Source organism: Rhinoderma darwinii, chromosome 9, assembly GCF_050947455.1.
Source record: "Rhinoderma darwinii isolate aRhiDar2 chromosome 9, aRhiDar2.hap1, whole genome shotgun sequence".
In the NCBI taxonomy this organism is placed as follows: domain Eukaryota; kingdom Metazoa; phylum Chordata; class Amphibia; order Anura; family Rhinodermatidae; genus Rhinoderma; species Rhinoderma darwinii.
In genome coordinates, this window is record NC_134695.1 from 5154253 (window position 1) to 5174709 (window position 20457).

Consider the following 20457-nt stretch of genomic DNA (forward strand, 5'->3'; position numbering starts at 1 on the left):
GCGTCACAGGAATTCCCTGTGACGCGATCCATGGGCATCCCCCTTCTCATTCTCTCCTGAATGCTGCAGTCCGCTTTGATGGCAGCATTCAGGGGAATAGCGGCGGAGATGAGAGGTTTCTCTGATCTCCGCCGTTATAGAGCGGGGCTGCAGCTTTGTAATACAGCCATTGCCCCGCTCCTGACAGGAAGTGCGCGTGCGGTCAGCATGAGGTGATGCGGCCGGCGCTGCACTAACGAGCGGCGGTTCAGGCACTGAAGACAGAACACGGGGGGTGTTTTGTATGTAGAGCGCCCGCCATGTTCTGTCTTCAGTGCCACCGCTCATTAGTGCAGCGCCGGCCGCATCTCATCACCCTGACCTCGCGCACTTGTTATCAGGACTCAGGAGCGCGGCAATGGCTGAATTACACAGCCGCAGCCTCGCTCTCATACATTCATGTATTACTATACTTAGCTGTGCGGCTGCGCAGCGAAGTATCGAAATACAGGAAATAGCGGTATCGAACCATTTGGGGATGCAGAGTATCGAAACAGTATCGAAGTTTCGATGCATCGTGCATCCCTATTACACACACGCACGCACGCTCAACATTGTGATTGCAACACCAAGAAGAAAAGTACTGGAAATCACAGGATTGTTAGGCATGTTAATGATATGCAAATTATTCAAAAAATGGAAACAAAATTCTTCAAACATATTGATTATTTTAGTATCGCATATAAGAGGGCCACGCGTAAAAATACACGTACTTACATGCTTTGGCATGTTATCAATGACGTTATTAATGGTTGTCTGAGGAATGTTATGCCACGCTTAACGCACTTGGGCATGCAAATCATCAAGATTGGCTGCCGGCAGCTCCCTTTGCAATGTGAGAAGTGATATGAAGGCGAGTGTGAAAGAGACAATAGTGGGTGAAGACTGTGAGGAGGTTGAAACCTTGTGGGTGGAACTAGAAAGGGATGTAAACACTGAAAAAATTATTTTTGGTGTAATCTATAGACCCCCCCCCCCCCCCCCCCCAATATAACTGAGGAGATGGAAGTTCAGCTATATAAACAGATGGAGCGGGCTGCACAGGCGGGTACTGTAGTGATAATGGGAGATTTTAATTATCGGGATATGAATTTGTGTCATGGTTCGGCTTCAACTGCAAAGGGGAGACATTTCCTCAACCTGTTGCAGGAAAATGTTATGGGCCAGTTTGTGGAAGACCCGACTAGAGGTGAAGCTCTGTTGGATCTGGTCATTTCTAATAATGCAGAGCTTGTTGGGAACGTCAATGTTTGTGAAAACCTCGGTAACCGTGATCATAATATAGTTATATTTTACCTATACTGTAAAAAACAAACACACGCTGGGAGGGCAAAAAAAGTCCAACTTCACACCGAGGAGTCCGCAGAGGGCTCTCCAGAACTTTGTGGTGAACTGAACCCCCCGATCAGACAATATGCCGCGGCATCGCGGGTGTGCTGGTGGGGTGAGAGAGGGAGCCTTTCCCTCTAAAACCAAATAGATGCCACAGTCGCTATTGACCATAACATCTAAGGGGTTAATGTGCGGGATTGATGCTACTTTTGATCCCGCCAGCTAAAAATGGTGCTGGCTGTCTTTAGACAGTCCGACACCCGTGCTGGGCTTATGTCACTGCACGGACTTTTAACGGCGCTGTGGCATAATGGCAGCTGTGAAAACCCGTATTGGTGGTCATTAAGGGGTTAATACTACCATCGTTTACCCATATATGTTGCGGTCACTTAGACCCCTCAGGGTGTCAAACAAATTTTCATGGCAATTGGGGACTTTTGATTTGCGACAAATTTATTCGGACAGAATCGAATCTTATGGCCGATTCAGCCTGAAACTAATTTTAGGAAATTTGCTTCTCTGTTCCAGTTGTTACACTTGTGTAAAACTGCCGTAATATGTGCACAATTTCCCACATAGATTACGGCCGCAAATCATGGCCCCACCGCAGGTCTAATGACCAGAACAGCATCATATATCGCCAGGATGCGGTCGGTTCGGTTGAGCCAGAATTTGTGCTCATAGCACAGAAGCAAAAGTGCGCACATACTATGTTCACGTGAAAATAAATCTGTTATATCACTATACAGCAGAGCAGCAAAGGATGGCAGTTTGGTAGCAGAGAATTTTATTAGTACGTTTTTTTGTTTTGTTTTCACAAGTTTCTATTAGTTTGGGGAGATGTTTGATTTTCCCCTTCAATCCAGCCCTGCAGTAATACATCTAGAACATGACATTAAAATGTATCCACATTAACGCATTATTACTACCAACATGCACTATATACTATTACTTATATAAAAATACTAAACGCATTTATATAATATACATTTTCATAACAACATGTAAGCATGTATACTGAACCGTGACATACTTAGTCTGGCATACATAAGAACATATCAGCACGTTCACTCCACGATCCCGCCAGTTACCTCAACAGTCTGCGCCGCCTCTGCTTCTCATAACCACTTCTTGTTATCTGACGTCATCAGCCGGCGACCTAGACGCGCCGTGTATGTAACGTCACGCAGCGAAGATGGCGGACAACTGGAGGTTTCAGTCGGGGTTTTCTGCAGGTGACTGGAACATAATTAGATTCTATCAGGGCGGTCCAACACAAGAACCCCCGTGCCGGCTGCTGTTACCGCGGGGAAATCCGGAATGACGGGTTATTGCAGGGCCGCGCATGATAAGAGATCAGGGATTCTCTGCAGCAGGAATTAGTTTGTGTGTACATATAAATATATCTAAAAGGATGTTCTAATAGGAGTCCTCGAGTGTCAAGAAGATATTTATTTAAGAGCGTTTTATAGCATTTTAAAAAAAAATCTAGCAACTGCTTATGAACTAAAATAATAAAGAATAGCTTCTAAATTCCAGTGCCAATGGCACATGTTCCCCGCCAGTCCTACAACCATCGGATTACTGCAGCGATGATGTGCTATACTAGCATGTGACTGCTGCAGTGGTCGTATACTGTATATACTTGTATCACCGCAGTGTTCAGCTGCATCAGTCGTGTCAATACGCCACGTCACTACTGTTGTTATTTAGGCCGGGTTTACACGTGCATGTTCGGTCCGTAAAATTCCCGGACCGAACATCGTAGCAGGAGCCGGGCTCCTAGTGTCTCAGTTATCCATGACGCTAGGAGTCCCTGCCTCGCTGTGTGACATTGTCCTGTACTGAAACATGATTACAGTAAGGGACAGTTTTCCCGCAGCAAGGCAGGGACTCCTAGCGTCATGGATAACTGTGATGCTAGGAGCCCGGCTCCCTGCAGTGTACTGGGTTTCGGGAATTGTGGCCGACATACGGTCAGTATTTTACGGATCGAACATGCTCGTGTGAGCCCAGCCTTAAACTGAGATCGAGGAGGGATTGATGCAGCCAAAATTTGCGCCGCCGTGCTGTCTGGCGTGGTTGTTAAATTGCTTGTCCATAGGATATGCCATAAATGTCCAATAGATGCGGATTTCATTTCTGGGAGCCACCCCTAGCTCTAGAATGGGGTCATCTGTCCTAACTTGTCCGACTCAATTTGCTCCCAGACCACTGTCTGACGAGATGGTCTGGAATACGGAAAAAGCGGATCTCACTGAGCAGCGCTGTTTCCGTAACACTTGTAGAAGTGAATGGGAGTTACAGAAACCGAATAGCACGGCAAGTTACACTGTTCCGGAATTCGGGAGCTACCTGAACTACCGTTTACTTCAATGTAGTTACGGAAACGGCATAGTTCAGCAAAATGAATAAACCCTTCTGGCCTCACGATTTTGCAGGTAAATAGCAGTTTTACCTGCACCATTGCACAACTATTAACAAGCACGCCAACCAGGAGCATTTTTTAGGAATCATCTCAAACCACGTCCATGTTGCACCGTGGGGGTCATACCCTTAAAAGGCGAGCTTGTTCTTATTTCTAAAGCAGCTTCTAGAAGATGATGATTGTCTGTGTCACGCAGCATGGATTTGCCATAGGATTTTTTAGATAACCACAGTGGAAATCCACAGTTAAATCTCTGATTTCTGACGCAGGTTTGCCAGCGGAATCACATGTGGTTTAGTTCCATTGTAATTCCGAAGAGCGAATATGAAACTTTTTCAGAAACTATGGCAATATTGAAAATACAGTAGATCTTAAATTCTGCAGCCCTTTTGTTTTCCTGCGTGTGTGATTTGGGGTGTAAAATACCCCATTCACGTGCATTGCCAGAGGAATGTTAGCGGATTCTGTCAGAATTTAGTTGTGGAATTTGCACCTAAATCCTTACAGAATCCTCAACGAGTAAACATGGCCTTATGATTCGCTGGAGTCAGAACCCGACTGATCACATATTGATGGCCTATCCTGAGGATAGGCCATCAATTTCTCGGGACTGGAAAACCCCTGTAATATAAATGGGGGAGAGTATGGTGTGCATATAGGCATCTGTTCTCTCTGGAGTGGGCTGCCACAACAATGTTGGATCACAATCAGCATCAGCTTTTGGTAACTGCTGTGTCGATGTATTGAATCTCTCATATAACCGAACACTTTGCTTGTCAGTCGCCCAAAATATTACCTATATACTCTTATCCGTTTACAGGATCCCTGTCTATCTCTAGTCAGTCTTCCCAGAATTGTGATGTCCTAACCACTGAAGATTGTTCAGGTAGTGATGATGAAGATAATTCCAGTATGCCCCCAGACTTCAGCAGTTACTGGAGAGCAGCTACAATGAAACCCAGTGATTTCACTTCATGGACAAAGCTTGTAGCATATGCAGAGAAAGAGGTAAGATCAAACCCTCATTGCTTTTTTATTTAAAGAGGCTCTGTCACCAGATTATAAGTGCCTATAAGTCACACACAAACGTTACCAAAGTGTCGGGATTGTGAATAGACATCGCGTCCTGGCTGGAAGCGATGTCTATTAACTCTCAAGACACTTCAGTAACGTTAGTGTATGAGTATGTGACTGCACAGTGTGATCTAGTAAAATCACTATGTGCATAGTAAATGATTGGAGAGAAGTGTATGACACTGATTGGTCAGCATCATACACTTCGCTTTACAATGCCCACTTGGTCAAAAAGTAAAACACGCCCAGTTGGTCATTAGCATAAAGCTAAAATAGGTCATAACTTCGTCAAAAATGATCGTTTTTCTAAATAAAAAACTACTGTAATCTACATTACAGCTCCGATCACATCATGTACAATATAGGCCACTTATAATGTGGTGACAGAGCCTCTTTAAAGGGATTTTCCAGTTTTATAAAACCTTTAAAGAACTTAATTATTGTATAGAGAGTTACAACATCGTTGCCCTTCCGATGAGGTGTTCTGTCCAGTTAACCCCTCAACGGAAAGGCAAACGGAAACCTCAGCTTCTGTTTCCCTCACCATTGATCTCAATGGTCACGGAAACCTATTTAATGGTTTCCGTCTGTCAACGTTGTGACAGGGTTCCGTCATTTTGACGGAATCAATAGCGCAATCGACTGCGTTATTTATTCTGTCCGAAACAACGGAACGGTGTCACAACGGTGACAGACGGAAACCATTAGCTAAGTTTCCATCACCATTGAGTTCATTGGTGAGGGAAACGGAAGCTGAGGTTTCCGTTTGCCTTTCCTCTGAGGGATTAACCCAACCCTTTTCGGATTTTCACTTTCGTTTTTTCCTCCACACCTTCCAAAAGCCATAACTTTTTTATTTTTCCGTTAATATTGCCGTATGAGGGCTTGGTTTTTTGCAGAACAAGTTGCAGATTTTCACAGCACCATTTATTGTACCATATAATGTAGTGGGAAACTGGGGAAAAAATATTTGTGGGGTGGAATAGGAAAAAAACAGCAATTCCTCAATCTTTTTGGGGGTTTGTGTTATATAGTTTTTTTTATGATTTACTACTCTTACACGAAAAAAACGATTGTTAAAAATAAAATGTTGCCGTTTTGTCGCCATATTCTGAGAGCCATACAGTTTTTATTTTTCCGTCGATTGAGCAGTATGAGGGCTTGTTTTTCGCGGGGCGAGCTGTAGTTTCTATTGATATTCCATTAGGGGTACATGAGACTTTTTGATCAGTTTTTGCTCCATTTTTTTGTGGGAGATGAAGTGAACAAAAAACAGCGATTCTGTAATTTTTTATTTTTTACAGTGTTCACCGTGCAGACTAAATAATGATACCGTATATTGTAATAGTTCAGACTTTTACGGACGCGCCGATACCGGTTATGTTAATTTTAAAAATTTTTACATTGTGCTTAGGGGAATATGGGAAAAGGTGTTTTTTTAAAAAAAAATAACTTTACATTTAAAAAAAAATATGTATTTATTAAAAAAATATATTTGACTGTTTTTTACTTTTTTAATTTGTCCCCCTAGGGGACTTGAACCAGCGATCATTGGATCACTTGCATCCTATATATTGCAATACTAATGTATTGCAGCATATTGTGATACTGACACTCTCATAGAAGTACAAAGATGGCAGACCCAACCAGCCAACGACACCCTGCGCTCGCGGAGGTGGGGGGAGGCGTTGCAACTTTACATGGGGCCGCCCCCCTGTTTCTAATCAATTAAATGCTGCGGTCGCAATTGACCGCAGCATTTAACGGGTTAAACGAGCGGGATCGCGCTTGTTATCCTGAAGTGTCGGCTGTATCACACAGCCAACACAGTTGTTCTATGGAGCAGGCTCAGCCCGTGAGCTCGCTCCGTATTCCCCCACCCGAAGTGCGCCGTATATATCCGGTCGATGTCGGGAAGGGGTTAAAAGATATGTTTATAACATATAAGTATAATATTATTTTGATAAAACTTCTTTAGCCCAGGATCACGCACGCAGTTTTTGTGGCAGTTTTTGTGGCAGTTTTTGTCTGTTTTTTCAGCCAAGGCCAGAAGTGGATCTGAAAGGAAGGAATGGTTAATAAAAAATAAAAAAAAGTTAAGACTGATGTCTCTCCTATTTGCTATCTGTATGCAACCAGCACCATTGCAAAGCACTGTTTCCCCTACAACTGTAAAGTCGCGGTTCACCTTTATACATCTGACATGTCACTGACTGAAACATAATGTCTGTTCCATTTGACACCCACCCTCCCACGATCACTAGAACAAAGGGGCGTTCTTATTTAGTCCCATTGAGGTGAATGGAAAATTACATTGACAGAAGATCTTCAAACCATAAAGTAAGGAGCCTCTTTGTTGGTGGGATCCAAGGGCACAGACCCAATGATTACATCTTCTGACATGTGGTTTTGATAGTTTGCCCTATACTCGCTGCAAGCAGCTCAAATCAAAATTCCGCTTTCCTAGAATTCCATATGAACATATATTGTAGATTTAGGCTCTATTCACACTAGCACCTTTCTCCATTCTTTCTGGTTTCTGTTTCTTGTGTAGTTTGCAGCTCTATTCTTGTCGTCAAAAACCCAGAAACCTAATGAACCCAGTAAAAGTCATTGCATTCATTGAGATCTGATTGAAACGAATGCGTCACAGCTATCTGGCTAAGTGCCTGTTCACATCAGTGTTCTGGTTCCGTTCATTGGTTCCGTCAACTATTTCGTCATAGGAACAGATGAACGGAAAGCCGAACAGAAACTATCGCTTCCATTTTCATTACCATTGATCTCAGTAGTAATGCTTCTGTTTCATTACTTTCCGTTTTTTACGTTCCGTAAATTTTCCGTTTTTTTTTCACGGAAACAAGAACGCAGTCAACAGCACTATTGTTTCCATGAAAAAAAATAAAAAATTTCACGGAACCGAAATATACTGAAACGGAAGCATTACCATTGAAATCAATGGTAATGCAAACGGAAACGGCAGTTTCCGTTCAGCTTTCCGTTCGTTGGTTCCTTTTACTGAAAGGTTGAACGGAACCCAAACGCTGATGTGAACAGTCCCTTAAGAGGCTCTGTCACCACATTATAAGTGCCCTATCTCCTATATAAGGAGATGGGCGCTATAATGTAGATGACAGCAGTGCTTTTTATTTAGAAAAACTATCTATTTTCACCACTTTATGAGCGATTTTTAGTTTTGAGTTTCTTAATGCCCAAGTGGGCGTGTTTTACTTTAGACCAAGTGGGCGTTGTACAGAGGAGCGTATGACGCTGACCAATCAGTGACCAATAAGCGTCATAACCTCTCTCCCTTCATTTACACTGCACTAGCGATATAGTTATATCGTTTTGTGCAGCTACATACACAAACACTAACATTACTGTAGTGTCCTGATAATAAATAAATATCACTACCAGCCTGGACGTGATGTTTATTCAGAATCCTGACACTTCTGAATCTTTTCTGTGAGATTCCAGCAAGGCAAGCGTAATCTCGTTTGAAATGACAGGTTATATCGTAATCTCGCGAGATTACGTTTGCCTTGCTGTAAATCTCACAGAGACGCTACAGACGTGTCAGGATTCTGAATAAACATCACGTCCTGGCTGGAGGTAATTTATATTCATTATCAGGACACTGCTGTAATGTTATAGTGTGTTTATGTGGCTGCACATAACGATATAGCTATATCGCTAGTGCAGTGTAAATGAATGGAGAGGAGTGCATGACGCTGATTGGTCAGCGTCATACACTCCTCTGTGCAATGCCCACTTGGTCTAAAGTAAAAACACGCCCACGTGGGCATTAAGAAACTCATTAGCATAAAGCTAAAAATCGCTCATAAAGTGGTTTAAAATAGATCGTTTTTCGAAATAAAAAGCATTACTGTCACCTACATTACAGCGCCGATCTCCTTATATAGGAGATAGGGCACTTATAATGTGGTGACAGAGCCTCTTTAGTTGGAAAGGGAGCTATAAAATGTTTAGATTATTCATCCAGCACAGTGAACGACGTAAAAAAAAAAGAATGAAAAAACATTCCAGAATTGCTGTTTTTTGGTCACCTTGACTCCAAAAAAATGGAATAAAAAGTTGCATGTACCCCAAAATGGTACTAATAAAAACTACAGCTTGTCCCACAAAAACAAGCCCTCACACGGCTCCGTTGACAGAAAAATGGCTCTCCGAATATGACGACACAAAAACATGATTTTAAAAATAAACGCTTCTTCATTGTGTAAAAGTAGTAAAACAGAAAAAAATATAAATTTGGTATTCAGGTAATCGTCCTTACTAGAAAAATAAAGTTAACATGTCATTTATACCACACAGTGAACGGAATATTAAAAATAAATAGACAATGTCAGAATTACTGTAACCTGTGGGGTAAAAAAACTCAATATACCCCTAGATGTATTCTTAAGGGGGTGTAGTTTCAAAAATAAGGTCACTTCTGGGGAGTTTCTACTGTACTGGTACCTCAGGGTGTCTGAAAATGCAACTTGGCGTCCGCAAATCATTCCTGCAAAATCTACGCTCCATAAGCCAAGTGGTGCTCCTTCCCTTTCTGTCGTGTGCCCAAGCAGTAGTTTACAACTGCTTATGGGGTATTTCCATACTCTGTATTTTTCTTTCTTGCGGCCCAAATGAAAATAATTCCACAATACACCTGTGGAATCAATATACTCCCTCACCCATAGATTAATTCCTTGGAGATGAGGTTTTCAAATTGGAGTCTTTCTGGGGTTGTTACTCCTGTTTTGTCACCTCAAGGCTTCTGTAAGCTTATTGTGATGCCTGGAAAACATCCTAATAAAAAGGAGGGCCCGATATTCACATGTACTCCTTCATCTCTGAGGCCTGTGTTTCAATCAAATTACACACTAGGGGAAATATGGCATAGTTCTAAAACTGCAGGATAATGGTTATAAATAATAAGTTGCGGTTCTCTGTTAACACCTGCTGTGTTAAAGAAAAAAAGGGTTGAATTCAAATTTTTGCAAAAATAATTATTTTTTACTTTTCACCTCCACTTTGCTTTCTTTCCTGTAAAACACGTTTTACGTTATGTTCACACTGCTTTTGTTTGGGGCACAAAAATACGAGGTTGATTTTAAGCGAAAACAGCACCTGAATCCATAAGTTTTTAGAGATGATTTTCAGAGTGTTTGATTTCTTCAAGTGTATTTTAGAACCTTTTTTCGTTGCGTTTTTTTCAAATGTTAATTAAAAATCAGCTTGTAAAACGTTTCAGTAAGTGACATGTCACTTCTTTTTTGCGAAATATATTTTTATGAGGCGTTTTTAAATTCAGTAAAAATATGCTTCATATGAAACAAACTGTATTTTTCATTGAAATCAACCAGAAGCTGTTTGCAGGCGTATTTTAGAGTGTAATACGAAATTTAAAATTTGACGAATTGCTGCTAAACTTTGAATGTCCTAAAAAGATAAAAGAAATTCAATGCCAACATAAAGTAGACCTATGGTAAACTAGTAACTGTTTTGTGTCTTACAAGCAGAGAAATTTGAAATTTCAGTGTTTTACACAGATAATAGCGACCAAAATTACCACTAACATAAAGTAGAATGTGTCATGAGAAAACAATTTCAGAATCGCTTTAATAAGTAAAAGCACTACAAAGTTATTACCACATAAAGTGAGACATCAGATCTGAAAAATGGGGCTCTGTCGGAAAGGCAAAAACTGGCTGCACTAGTAGGCACATTTAGACTCACCAATTATCATCATGATTTGCTAGTTTTATTTTAGCAATCGTAACAGTAATCGGTCTGTGTTCACAAAGGAGACGATCAACGATAAAACTATCATTTGTCATTGATCATCAATTGTAATGCCATAAAAATATTTATCGGTAGCACAATTGCAAAATGTATATGCGGCTCATAATGGCATTTAGACTTGGCATTGCTGCCCAGCGCATAGCCAGGTCCTGGTGTTCAGTGGTGTGGACCATGTACTCCAACACTAGTGCTATATTGGGAAATAAAGGGAACATTATGCTGTACCAGAATCTGCGTACATAGATTAGTCCTATCCCAAAATAATAATAAACACAGTGACTAAATATTATCACCATACCATGATTGAATAATACCCCCATACTGTTACTAAATAATACCACCATACAATGACGTAATAACACCACCATACCGTGACTGGATAACGCTGCCATACCGTGACTGGATAAGGCTGCCATATTGGGACTGAATAACGCCACCGTAATGGGACTGAATAATGAATCGGGACTGAATGTTATCAATATACTGAGACTGAATACAGTGATCATATAGTAGTCAGATACTACACCGGTCTGCAGAATATTACCACACTGAATAAATTAATAAAATACTGATCAGACACGGTCAAATACCGAAAAAAAACATTTACTTCCAGTGACTCACAGGTGACGTCTTGTGATTTGCAGTCGTTTGCTTTCCCCATTTGGCCCAGACCGGAATGACGATTTCTTTCAGCTACGATTTTTACCTTTGCAGAGTTTGCAGCACAGTCATCTTTAGCTCTATTATTTCCCAGCACATCTCATAGTTACATAGTTAGTACTCTTGAATAAAGACACATGTCCATCAAGTTCAACCAAGGGAAGGTAAAATTTCTACACATAGAAGCTTATATTTTTTTGTTCTAGGAAATTATCTAAGCCTTTTTTAAAGCCATCTACTGACCCTGCTGTGACCAGCTCCTGCGGTAGACTATTCCATAGATTCACAGTTCTCACAGTAAAGAAGGCTTGTCGCCTCTGCAGGTTGAACCTTTTTTTCTCCAGAAGGAGGGAGTACCCCCTTTTTTTTTTAGGGGGTTTTACATGGAACAGGATTTCACCATATTTTTTGTATGTGCCGTTAATATATTTATATAAATTAATCATTTCCCCCCTTAGTAGTCTTTTTTCATGGCTAAATTGGTTTAATTATTTTAATCTTTCCTCATAACTTAGATTTCCCATGTCCGAACTGGAGCCCAGAACTGAACTGCATATTCTAGATGAGGCCTCACTAATGCTTTGTAAAGTGGCAATATTACATCCCTGACCCGCGAGTCCATGCCTCTTTTAATACACGACAATATCCTGCTGGCCTTTGAAGCAGCTGATTGACATTGCATGCTGTTATTTAATTTATGATTTACAAGTACACCCAGATCCTTCTCAACGAGTGACTCCCCCAGTGTAGATCCCCCTAGGACATATGATGCCTGCAGGTTGTTGGTACCCAGATGCAGAACTTTACATTTATCTACATTAAGCTTAATTTGCCAACTGGATGCCCAAACACTTAGTTTGTTTAAATCCGCTTGCAATTCACGAACATCTTCCATAGACTGAACTATATTACATAGCTTGGTGTCATCTGCAAAAATAAAAATAGTGCTATTAATCCCATCCTCTATATCATTTATAAATAAGTTGAATAATAGTGGTCCCAGCACTGAACCCTGGGGTACACCACTTATAACCGGGGACCATACAGAGTAGGAATCATTGACCACAACTCTCTGGATACGGTCCTTGAGCCAATTCTCAATCCAATTACAAACTATAGTTTCTAAACCTATAGTCCTTCATTTACCCATTAGGCATCTATGAGGGACAGTGTCAAAGGCCTTTGCAAAGTCCAAAAACACTATATCCACAGCGGCCCCTCTGTCTAGGCTTCTGCTCACCTCTTCATAAAAACAGATCAGGTTAGTTTGACAACTTCTGTCCTTAGTAAAACCGTGCTGGCTGTCACTTATAATACTATTTTTTGTCACATAATCCTGTATATAGTCCCTCAATAGCCCCTCAAACATTTTCTCCACAATGGATGTTAAGCCTACTGGTCTATAATTACCCGGGGAAGACCTAGAGCCCTGTTTGAAAATAGGCACCACATTTTCCCTGCGCCAGTCTCTTGACACTATACCAGTCACTAGAGAATCTCTGAATATTATTAAAAGGGGGACAGAAATAACTGAACTAAGATCTTTAAGAATTCTTGGGTGTAACCCATCTGGTCCAGGGGCCTTGTGCAGATTTATTTAATTTAGCTTGGACCATATCTACATTCATCCAATTCAGTATATCAACTGATATATTAACAGCACTGGCACCAGCTACATCAGCTGCTCTCAACCCTCTTCACGACCCCCCCATCCTTCAGTCCCCAATAAAGGGGTTTTCCCACATATGCATGTATAGGGGATACATGTGGGATCGCCAGCGATGGGTAGAACTCTATCATCGGCCAGCGCTCTATTAATTTCTACAGGACTGCTGTCTCCGGCAGCTCCATAGAAATGAATGGAGCGCTGGTCGACCTTGCGCACCAGCTCTCCATTCTCCACGCTCCACTTTCGGTCCCCCTGCTCCCCTCATCCCTCGTGGTCCCAGCAATGAGACCCCCAGCAATCACACATGTGGATAGGGGATACATTTGTTTGTCGGAAAACCCTTTTAATAGTGCCATTCTGCTGTGACCCCTGATAACGTGTTTGTTGTACTGCTTGGTGCCCCCAAATACTGAACTGGAGGAAAAGACAGTAGCTCATAGTAAATAATCCAATACATGTAGTGCCCCACACTAAATAGCACCATACACATAGTGCTCCATAGTAAATAGTGCCATAATACGTATAGTTCCCAATATAAAATTGTATAATATAAATAGTGCCACTCTAAGTGCTTCATATAAAATTATGTATAGGGTCCCATGTAAAATTGCCATGTATAGTGCTGCATATATAGACTGCCCCTAATAAATAGTGACCAGTTCACAATACTCCAGCGCTGTCTCTCCCTACTTGATTGGAAGTCAGCAGCCTCACGCTGACTGGCATGATGAAATCATCACATTAGCCAATGTGCGACAACACAGGATGCCAATTGGGCTGCTTCCTCCCAGATCAGACCGCTATATTAATTTAGACCCCTGACCAGAACCCAAATTAATCAGACCCCTTGTCAAACTCCAAAAAAATGTAGACATCAGGTGAGACCAAACCCCTGCATACTTACCCACCTTTGCTTCTGGGTCCTCTTCAGCTCCAGGCACCGCTGTAGTGTATATTGAGGGCATCAATTCCTGGTGCAGCGTATACCGACCATTATCTATTGGTTTAAAGTTATCCCCTAAATCAAATGCTGGGCTGGCACCCGGACCTCTACTGACATAGTCACCTAACTGGGTTCACACATCTGGTATTTAGCTGCAGAACCGCACCCTTTTACAGCAATTTTTACAAAAAGTTGTGGTTTTTCTTTGGGCTGCAGGCAAAAAACACATTTTGACCGTCACGTGTAAGGAACTGCTATAACCCAATCCCTAGATCAGTTGCTGTTCATCAGCTCCTGATGGGCCTTTTATTAGCAGGAGCTAAGGGGCGGCTACCCATGAATCGGGTATGAGGCACCTAAAGACATGTGGGGAGGAGTGTTGGGACTTGCGTTTTACCTAGTGCAGCTGATGAGACCGGGTTAATTCTCATATGGTTCAGAGTTCCTGTGGTTAGTTGTAATAGTTTATAGTAATAGTATAAGTATACGCTTACTTCTCTTCCGTCAGAGGTAGAGAGGATCGAAACATTAAACGGAAAGCAACGGTTCCGTTAGAATTACCATAGATTTTTTTGAACGGAAACAAAAGTTCTGCAGACTGCACTTTTGTTTCCGTATAAAAATACTGAAACCTAGCGAACGCAAAACAACTGAAACAAAATATTTACTATTGAAATCAATGGTAATTCTAATGGAACCATTGCTTTCTGTTTAATATTTCCATCCTCTCTTCCTCTGACGGAAGAGAAGTAAACGTATACTTACAGTAGAGTGAACTTAGCCTTATGTACAAACTGGTTCGCTCAGTGTCTTTTTGTTTAGTGTATGTCACCTAGTGGATGCAGCTATACCAAAGTCATTATGTGTGTCCCACAATGAATGTGATGAGAAAAGTATTTTACAATGAGCGATAAAAATTCCTGTTTTCCAGTACGTCCCTCATGAGCACACCACAGGAGGTTGCCCTCTTGACCTCTATAGGGACAGGAAGACAACAGAGGTTAAAAGGCCCCTCCCACCACCCACCTGCCATTGTTCTTCCTGTCCCTAAAGGGTCAGGTGCAGAGAGAGATCGCTCCTGGAAAATTCAGGCAGGGGGCTAGATCGGGGAGTCTGAACTTCTCCTTCTATTCCCCCTATGTGTCTAGGCTAACACCTCTCTTATGAGAGGTCCCTTAGTTCACCAAACCGAAGCGCTAACCTTTATGGATCCCAGGCTGGATTCTTGTAGTGTGCAGGTTCAGGACTCCCAAGTACGGCTTCGAGCCAAAAGTCGCAAGCACCCATGCGGGGATCGGGAGCTCCATATATTTGGAGTAGCGGAAGTAACGTCGGCAGCGGCCACTTCACTGGAAGTGACCTCTCACTGGACGCGTCACTCTGGTCCATGACGCGGCCACATCTTGGAGTAGCCCCATCATCGAAAATAATGTCCGGCTACTTCCGTTCCGCGGCCATATTGGAAGGGGGGAGAATTCAAAAACGCCCGTATATATAAAGGGACCCGCACAGGTACGTGTTGGAGCTAATGCCTGTAACGAGGATATATACAGCTTATATCATATATCTTTTGAGTTAGATTTTGGATTATATGCTTGGTGCGGTGATGGAACTACCTCCTTCTGATGGAATTCCAAATATGTCCCAGGGTCATGTGAGTCTCGCCCTTGGGGTTAAGGGGATGACTCAGTATGTAAGTAAGGTTTACTTTATCTGCCTTTGTTTCTCTACAATAAAGAATCCTCCCAGAGACAAACAGACCTTAAAGGGAATGTGTCGCTAGAATTTTTTTTTTTTTAGTTAAACAATTATTATTTAAGTGATTACACATTTTTTTAATTTTTTCACAAGTCAGGAAATATTATAAATTTCCATGTGCTGGTCACTAGAGGGAGCAGATTCATAAAATTACAGCATGGTCAATGTGGTAAAGCAACCTCATTGCTTTATGCTGCAAATTTGGGGTAGACACACTCTAGTGTCCTCACACAATCCCCCCTCCCTTATTCTGACTAGTGCCAGGAGAATGAGGGGTTTGAATCTTCAAACCTCCTACACTGTGTGCCGCCATTTTCTGAGCGACTGCACAGTGTAGGAGGATTAGATACAGTGCTCAGCAGACAGTATAACACAAAAATGCACGAACATAATACACACATCACATACACGAACATAACTTACCTGCTCCTGCTGCCGCCTCCGCTCCTATTCCTTGCACCTTGGCTTCCTTGAATATATGTCCGGAAGCCGCGGCCGGAAGTCGTCATCTTACTGTCCGGCAGCGGCTTCCGGTCCACATGAAAATGGCGCCGGATTTCGCTCTGCCAAAGACCTTCCTTTTCGTCTGTGTGGGAGCGGCGCATGCGCCGTTCCCACAGAGACGGCGTACGCTGCAGTGAATGGAACGGCTCCCGTTCGCATTCTCTATGGGGTTGTATGTGCCGTATTCCATCTCTGTTCGAAGTAAGAAAAAAGTAGAACACAAGAACACAAATAAATAAAATTTATTTTAATATCATACTAAAATCAATTTGATAAAAATAAAAAATATTTCATGACACCTTCCCTTTAAAAAGAAAGTTAAAAAATGTGCGACCTGTGGGAAGAAATTGCTATAATTGCATAAGGAACAGTTGTGTCTGGATTGTATCACAAAACTACTGAAAGAAGAACAACCCACGTTTATGTCTGAGCTGAGGGCTATTATTCGTGAGGAAGTGAATCCGTCTGTAGCCTCCCTCACCCCTCCTCAAGAAATTTCGTCGAACTCTCGTGCAAAGAAACCACGGATAGAAGTAGAGCAAAAGTGGTGCCCACCTTCCCAGGGTTCTGACTCTGAACAAGAATGTTATTATTTATTGGAAGAAGGGGAAGAACTGTTACCTTCAACCTCATCCACACAGTAGAAGAAATTTTATTTCTCTTCTGACATGTCCGATACCTTAATCCAGGCAATTAGGCCTCATTTACACGAGCGTATTATACGCGCGTGCTTTTCACGCGTGTCGTACGCACCTATAATAGTCTATGGGGCTGTTTAGACGATGCGTGAATTTTGCGCTGCGTGAGTGCGTTGCGTAAAACTCACGACATGTTCTATATTCTTGCGTTTTTCACGCAACACGCACCCATTGACTTCAATGGGTGCGTGAAAACAACGCATGCCACACGGACGGTCCTGCGTTGCATGCGCGAAAATCACGCAAGAGCTGTCAAAAGGATGAATGTAAACAGAAAAGCACCACGTGCTTTTCTGGTTACAAACATCCAAACGGAGTGTCAAATTAGAGATGAGCGCACCGAACTTCACCGGGTTCGGCCGAACTCGTTTTGACCGAACCCGGCAAAAAATGTTCGGGTACGCGACGTCAGGAGACAGTCACTGCCCACGGTGCTCAAAGACTTAAAATGTTTCAGCACCATGGACAGTGACTTTCGATCACAATATACATATACGTGTAAAAAAAAACAGAAGTTCGGACTTACCGATAAGTCCCGGCTCCTTCCTCCAGTCCGACCTCCCGGGATGACAATTCAGGCCAAGTGACAGCTGCAGCCAATCACAGGCCAAGCACAGGCTGCAGCCAATCACAGGCTGCAGCGGTCTCATGGCCTGCCGCGTCATCCTGGGAGGTGGGGCCGGATGACAAGAGAGGGACGCGTCACCAAGGCAACGGCCGGGAGACCGGACTGGAGGAAGCAGGCAGTTCATGGTAAGTTTGAACGTCTTTTTTTATTCACAGGTTGGTGTATATTGTGATCGGCATTCACTGTCGAGGGTGCTGAAAGAGTTACTGCCGATCAGTTAGCTCTTTCAGCACCTTGGACAGTGACGGGCGTCGACTACCTCATCTCTATGATGGCGGCTGCGTGAAAATCACGCAGCCGCGCATCATACACGGATGACACACGGAGCTGTCAAATGCCTTTTGCGCGCGCAAAACGCAGCGTTTTTTGCGCGCGCAAAACGCACACGCTCGTGTAAATCCGGCCTTAGGGAAACAATGGATATCCAGAAGAAAACCAACCCCTATACTATCCAGGATGAAATGTTCGGAGGCCTTACGGAAAGGAAAACAAACATTTTCCCTGTGAATGAAAATCTCATGAAAAGGATTATGGTGGAGTGGGAGGATTCTGAAAAGAGGCTCTTCATTTCAAGAGAATTCAAAAACAGACTTATTTTTCATCCAGAAGTCTCAAAATCTTGGGATGAAGTCCCAAAAGTTGACGTCCCGATGACTAGAGTTGCTAAAAAAAAAACGCAATCTGCTTCGAAGATTGCTCTGTTAAAGAATCCCATGGACCGAAAAGCAGATGCACTGCTGAAAAAAGCCTGGGAATCTTCATCCGCATTCATTTCTACGAACATCGCTGCTACGTCTGTCGCAAGATCTATGTTTATTTGGTTGAGCCAACTCAAGGTCCATTTAACGATAAAAACTTCAAGAGAAGATATATTGGAACCTACCTTTACTAAAAATGGCAACAGGGTTTTTGGTAAATGCAGCAGCCAAATTGGTCAGATTTACCGCTAAGAATGGGGATCTTTCCAACGCTGCTAGAAGAGCATTGTGGCTCAAGATGTGGTTAGGAGACACGAAATCTAAAAACAAGATTTGCTCCATTCCCTTCACAGGATCTTTGATGTTTGGGCCTCCTAGATAATATGTTGGAAAGTGCAACAGATAGGAAGAAAGGGTTTCCAGAAGAAAAACCCAAAAAGACTTCTCAATTTCGTAAGTTTCGCCAACAACCGAACTCTAGAGGTAAAGGAAAGTCGGGCCGCTGGACTTACCCCAAAGGTGGAAGAGTTCGGGGATATCTTCCCAACCCCAACAACTCATTCCAGCCCTCAAAGTAATAATGCCAGAAGTGTAGGAGGAAGACTCCTACACTTTTATACAAAGTGGACCAAAATAACCCAGAACCCTTGGGTTCTAGAAATTATCAAAGAGAGTACAAAATAGAGTTCTCCTCTCTTCCACCAGAGAAATTTCAACTAACCACGTACCAATCAAGAAATCTCCATCAATTTCTCATCTTGGACGTCCAGAATCTTCTATAACTAAAGGCGATTGCTCCAGTACCCCACAACGAAACATTTAAGAGCCACCACTCAAAAATCTTCTTGATCAAAAAAACACATGGTTCTTATAGGACTATCATCAATCTTAAAATATTGAACAAATGGGTGAAATATTGCAGGTTCAAGATGGAGTCTATCAGATCGACTATTCCACTGATAAATCAAGAAGCATGAATTTCTACGATAGATTTAAAAGATGCTTACTATCACTTCCCTATCCACCCAGCATACCAGAGAGTCCTCAGATTTGCGATTCAGGGCTGTCCTTCTATTCTTAACTTCCAATTTGGTTGTCTCCCCTTCGGCATTTCCTCTGCCCCCAAAAGTATTTACAAAAATGTTGGCCGAGATTATGGCGTTTTTAAGGAGTCAAGACATAGTTATCATCCCATACCTAGACGACTTCCTTCTAGTAGCGGATACTCCATCTATACTAAACAACCATCAGTTACAGGTTCTTACCCTACTACAGAAATTAGGATGGATAATAAACTTCGAAAAGTCAAGTCTTCCTCCCCAAAAACAAGGTCTTCCTAGTACTGTTAGACTCCTCCCTCCAACATTCTTTCCTTCCAAGGGAGAAACAATTTAATCTACAGACCGAAGTGAGGACATTTTTGGAAAAAGACGCCTGTTCCATAAGAGAAGGAATGCGGATGTTAGGTTTGATGACGTCTTGCATACAGTCCATTCCGTGGAGTCAATTCCACTCCCGACCATTAGAGAATCTAATTCTATCCCAGTGGAATCAAAAACAAGATTCCTTGAGTTAAAAATTCGGATTCCCGAGACAGTAAAATCCTCTCTCCACTGGTGGCTCTGCCCAAACAACATAAACAAAGGGGTCCCATGGATAACGTCTCCTTATGTGGTAATTGACATAGATGCCAGCAAACAAGGCTGGGGGTTTGTGGTCCAAGACAAACAGTTTCAGGGCACGTGGCCTCCTCAGATGAAGATTATGTCTCCGAACTACAGAGAACTAAAAGCTGTATAGGACACATTCATAAAAGCTATGCCCATCATAAAAGGGATGCATGTAAGAGTCCTATCGGAAAACACAACTGCAGTATACTTTCTTCGCCATCAGGGGGGAACAAGACATGCTCATCTTTAACCCCTTCGCGCCATTTCACGTACAGTTACGTCATGGGAGATGGTCTTTTCGCGCATCTCCACGTAACTGTACATGAAGGAGATGAAGCTGGCACCCTGAGGTATCGGCCAGGACCGGAGCTAGCCTCCGATCCGACCGATTAACCCCTCACATGCTGCGTTCAATAGAGATCGCAGCATGTGAGGAGTTTATAGCCACCGGCGCCCCAGCAACGTGATCGCTGGGTTGCCGGTGGCTGCAAAGGCGATCGGAGGGCTAATACTTACCTCCCGGTCCGCCAGTAACGGAATCCTCCTAT

At 42.6% G+C, this 20457-nt stretch overlaps 2 protein-coding genes across 3 annotated transcripts in view; one reads left to right on the forward strand and one right to left on the reverse strand.

Annotated features, from left to right (window-relative positions):
• The window catches only part of LOC142660564 (uncharacterized), a 37578-nt gene extending 35013 nt beyond the window's left edge, over positions 1-2565 (reverse strand). Inside the window, exon 1 of one of the 2 annotated variants that reach the window (XM_075837187.1) lies at positions 2463-2565. The gene's annotated coding sequence lies outside the window, so the exon portion shown is untranslated. Of the gene's footprint in view, positions 1-2404 lie in introns of both variants that reach the window. The other variant, XM_075837186.1, reaches the window with a different exon arrangement.
• Positions 2501-20457, forward strand: part of LOC142660565 (pre-mRNA-processing factor 39-like) — an 88793-nt gene continuing 70836 nt past the window's right edge. The window contains exons 1-2 of the mRNA XM_075837188.1: positions 2501-2606; positions 4620-4807. Coding sequence (XP_075693303.1) covers positions 2567-2606; positions 4620-4807 — 228 coding nt within the window. The 5' untranslated portion in view covers positions 2501-2566. The remainder of the gene's footprint in view (positions 2607-4619; positions 4808-20457) is intronic.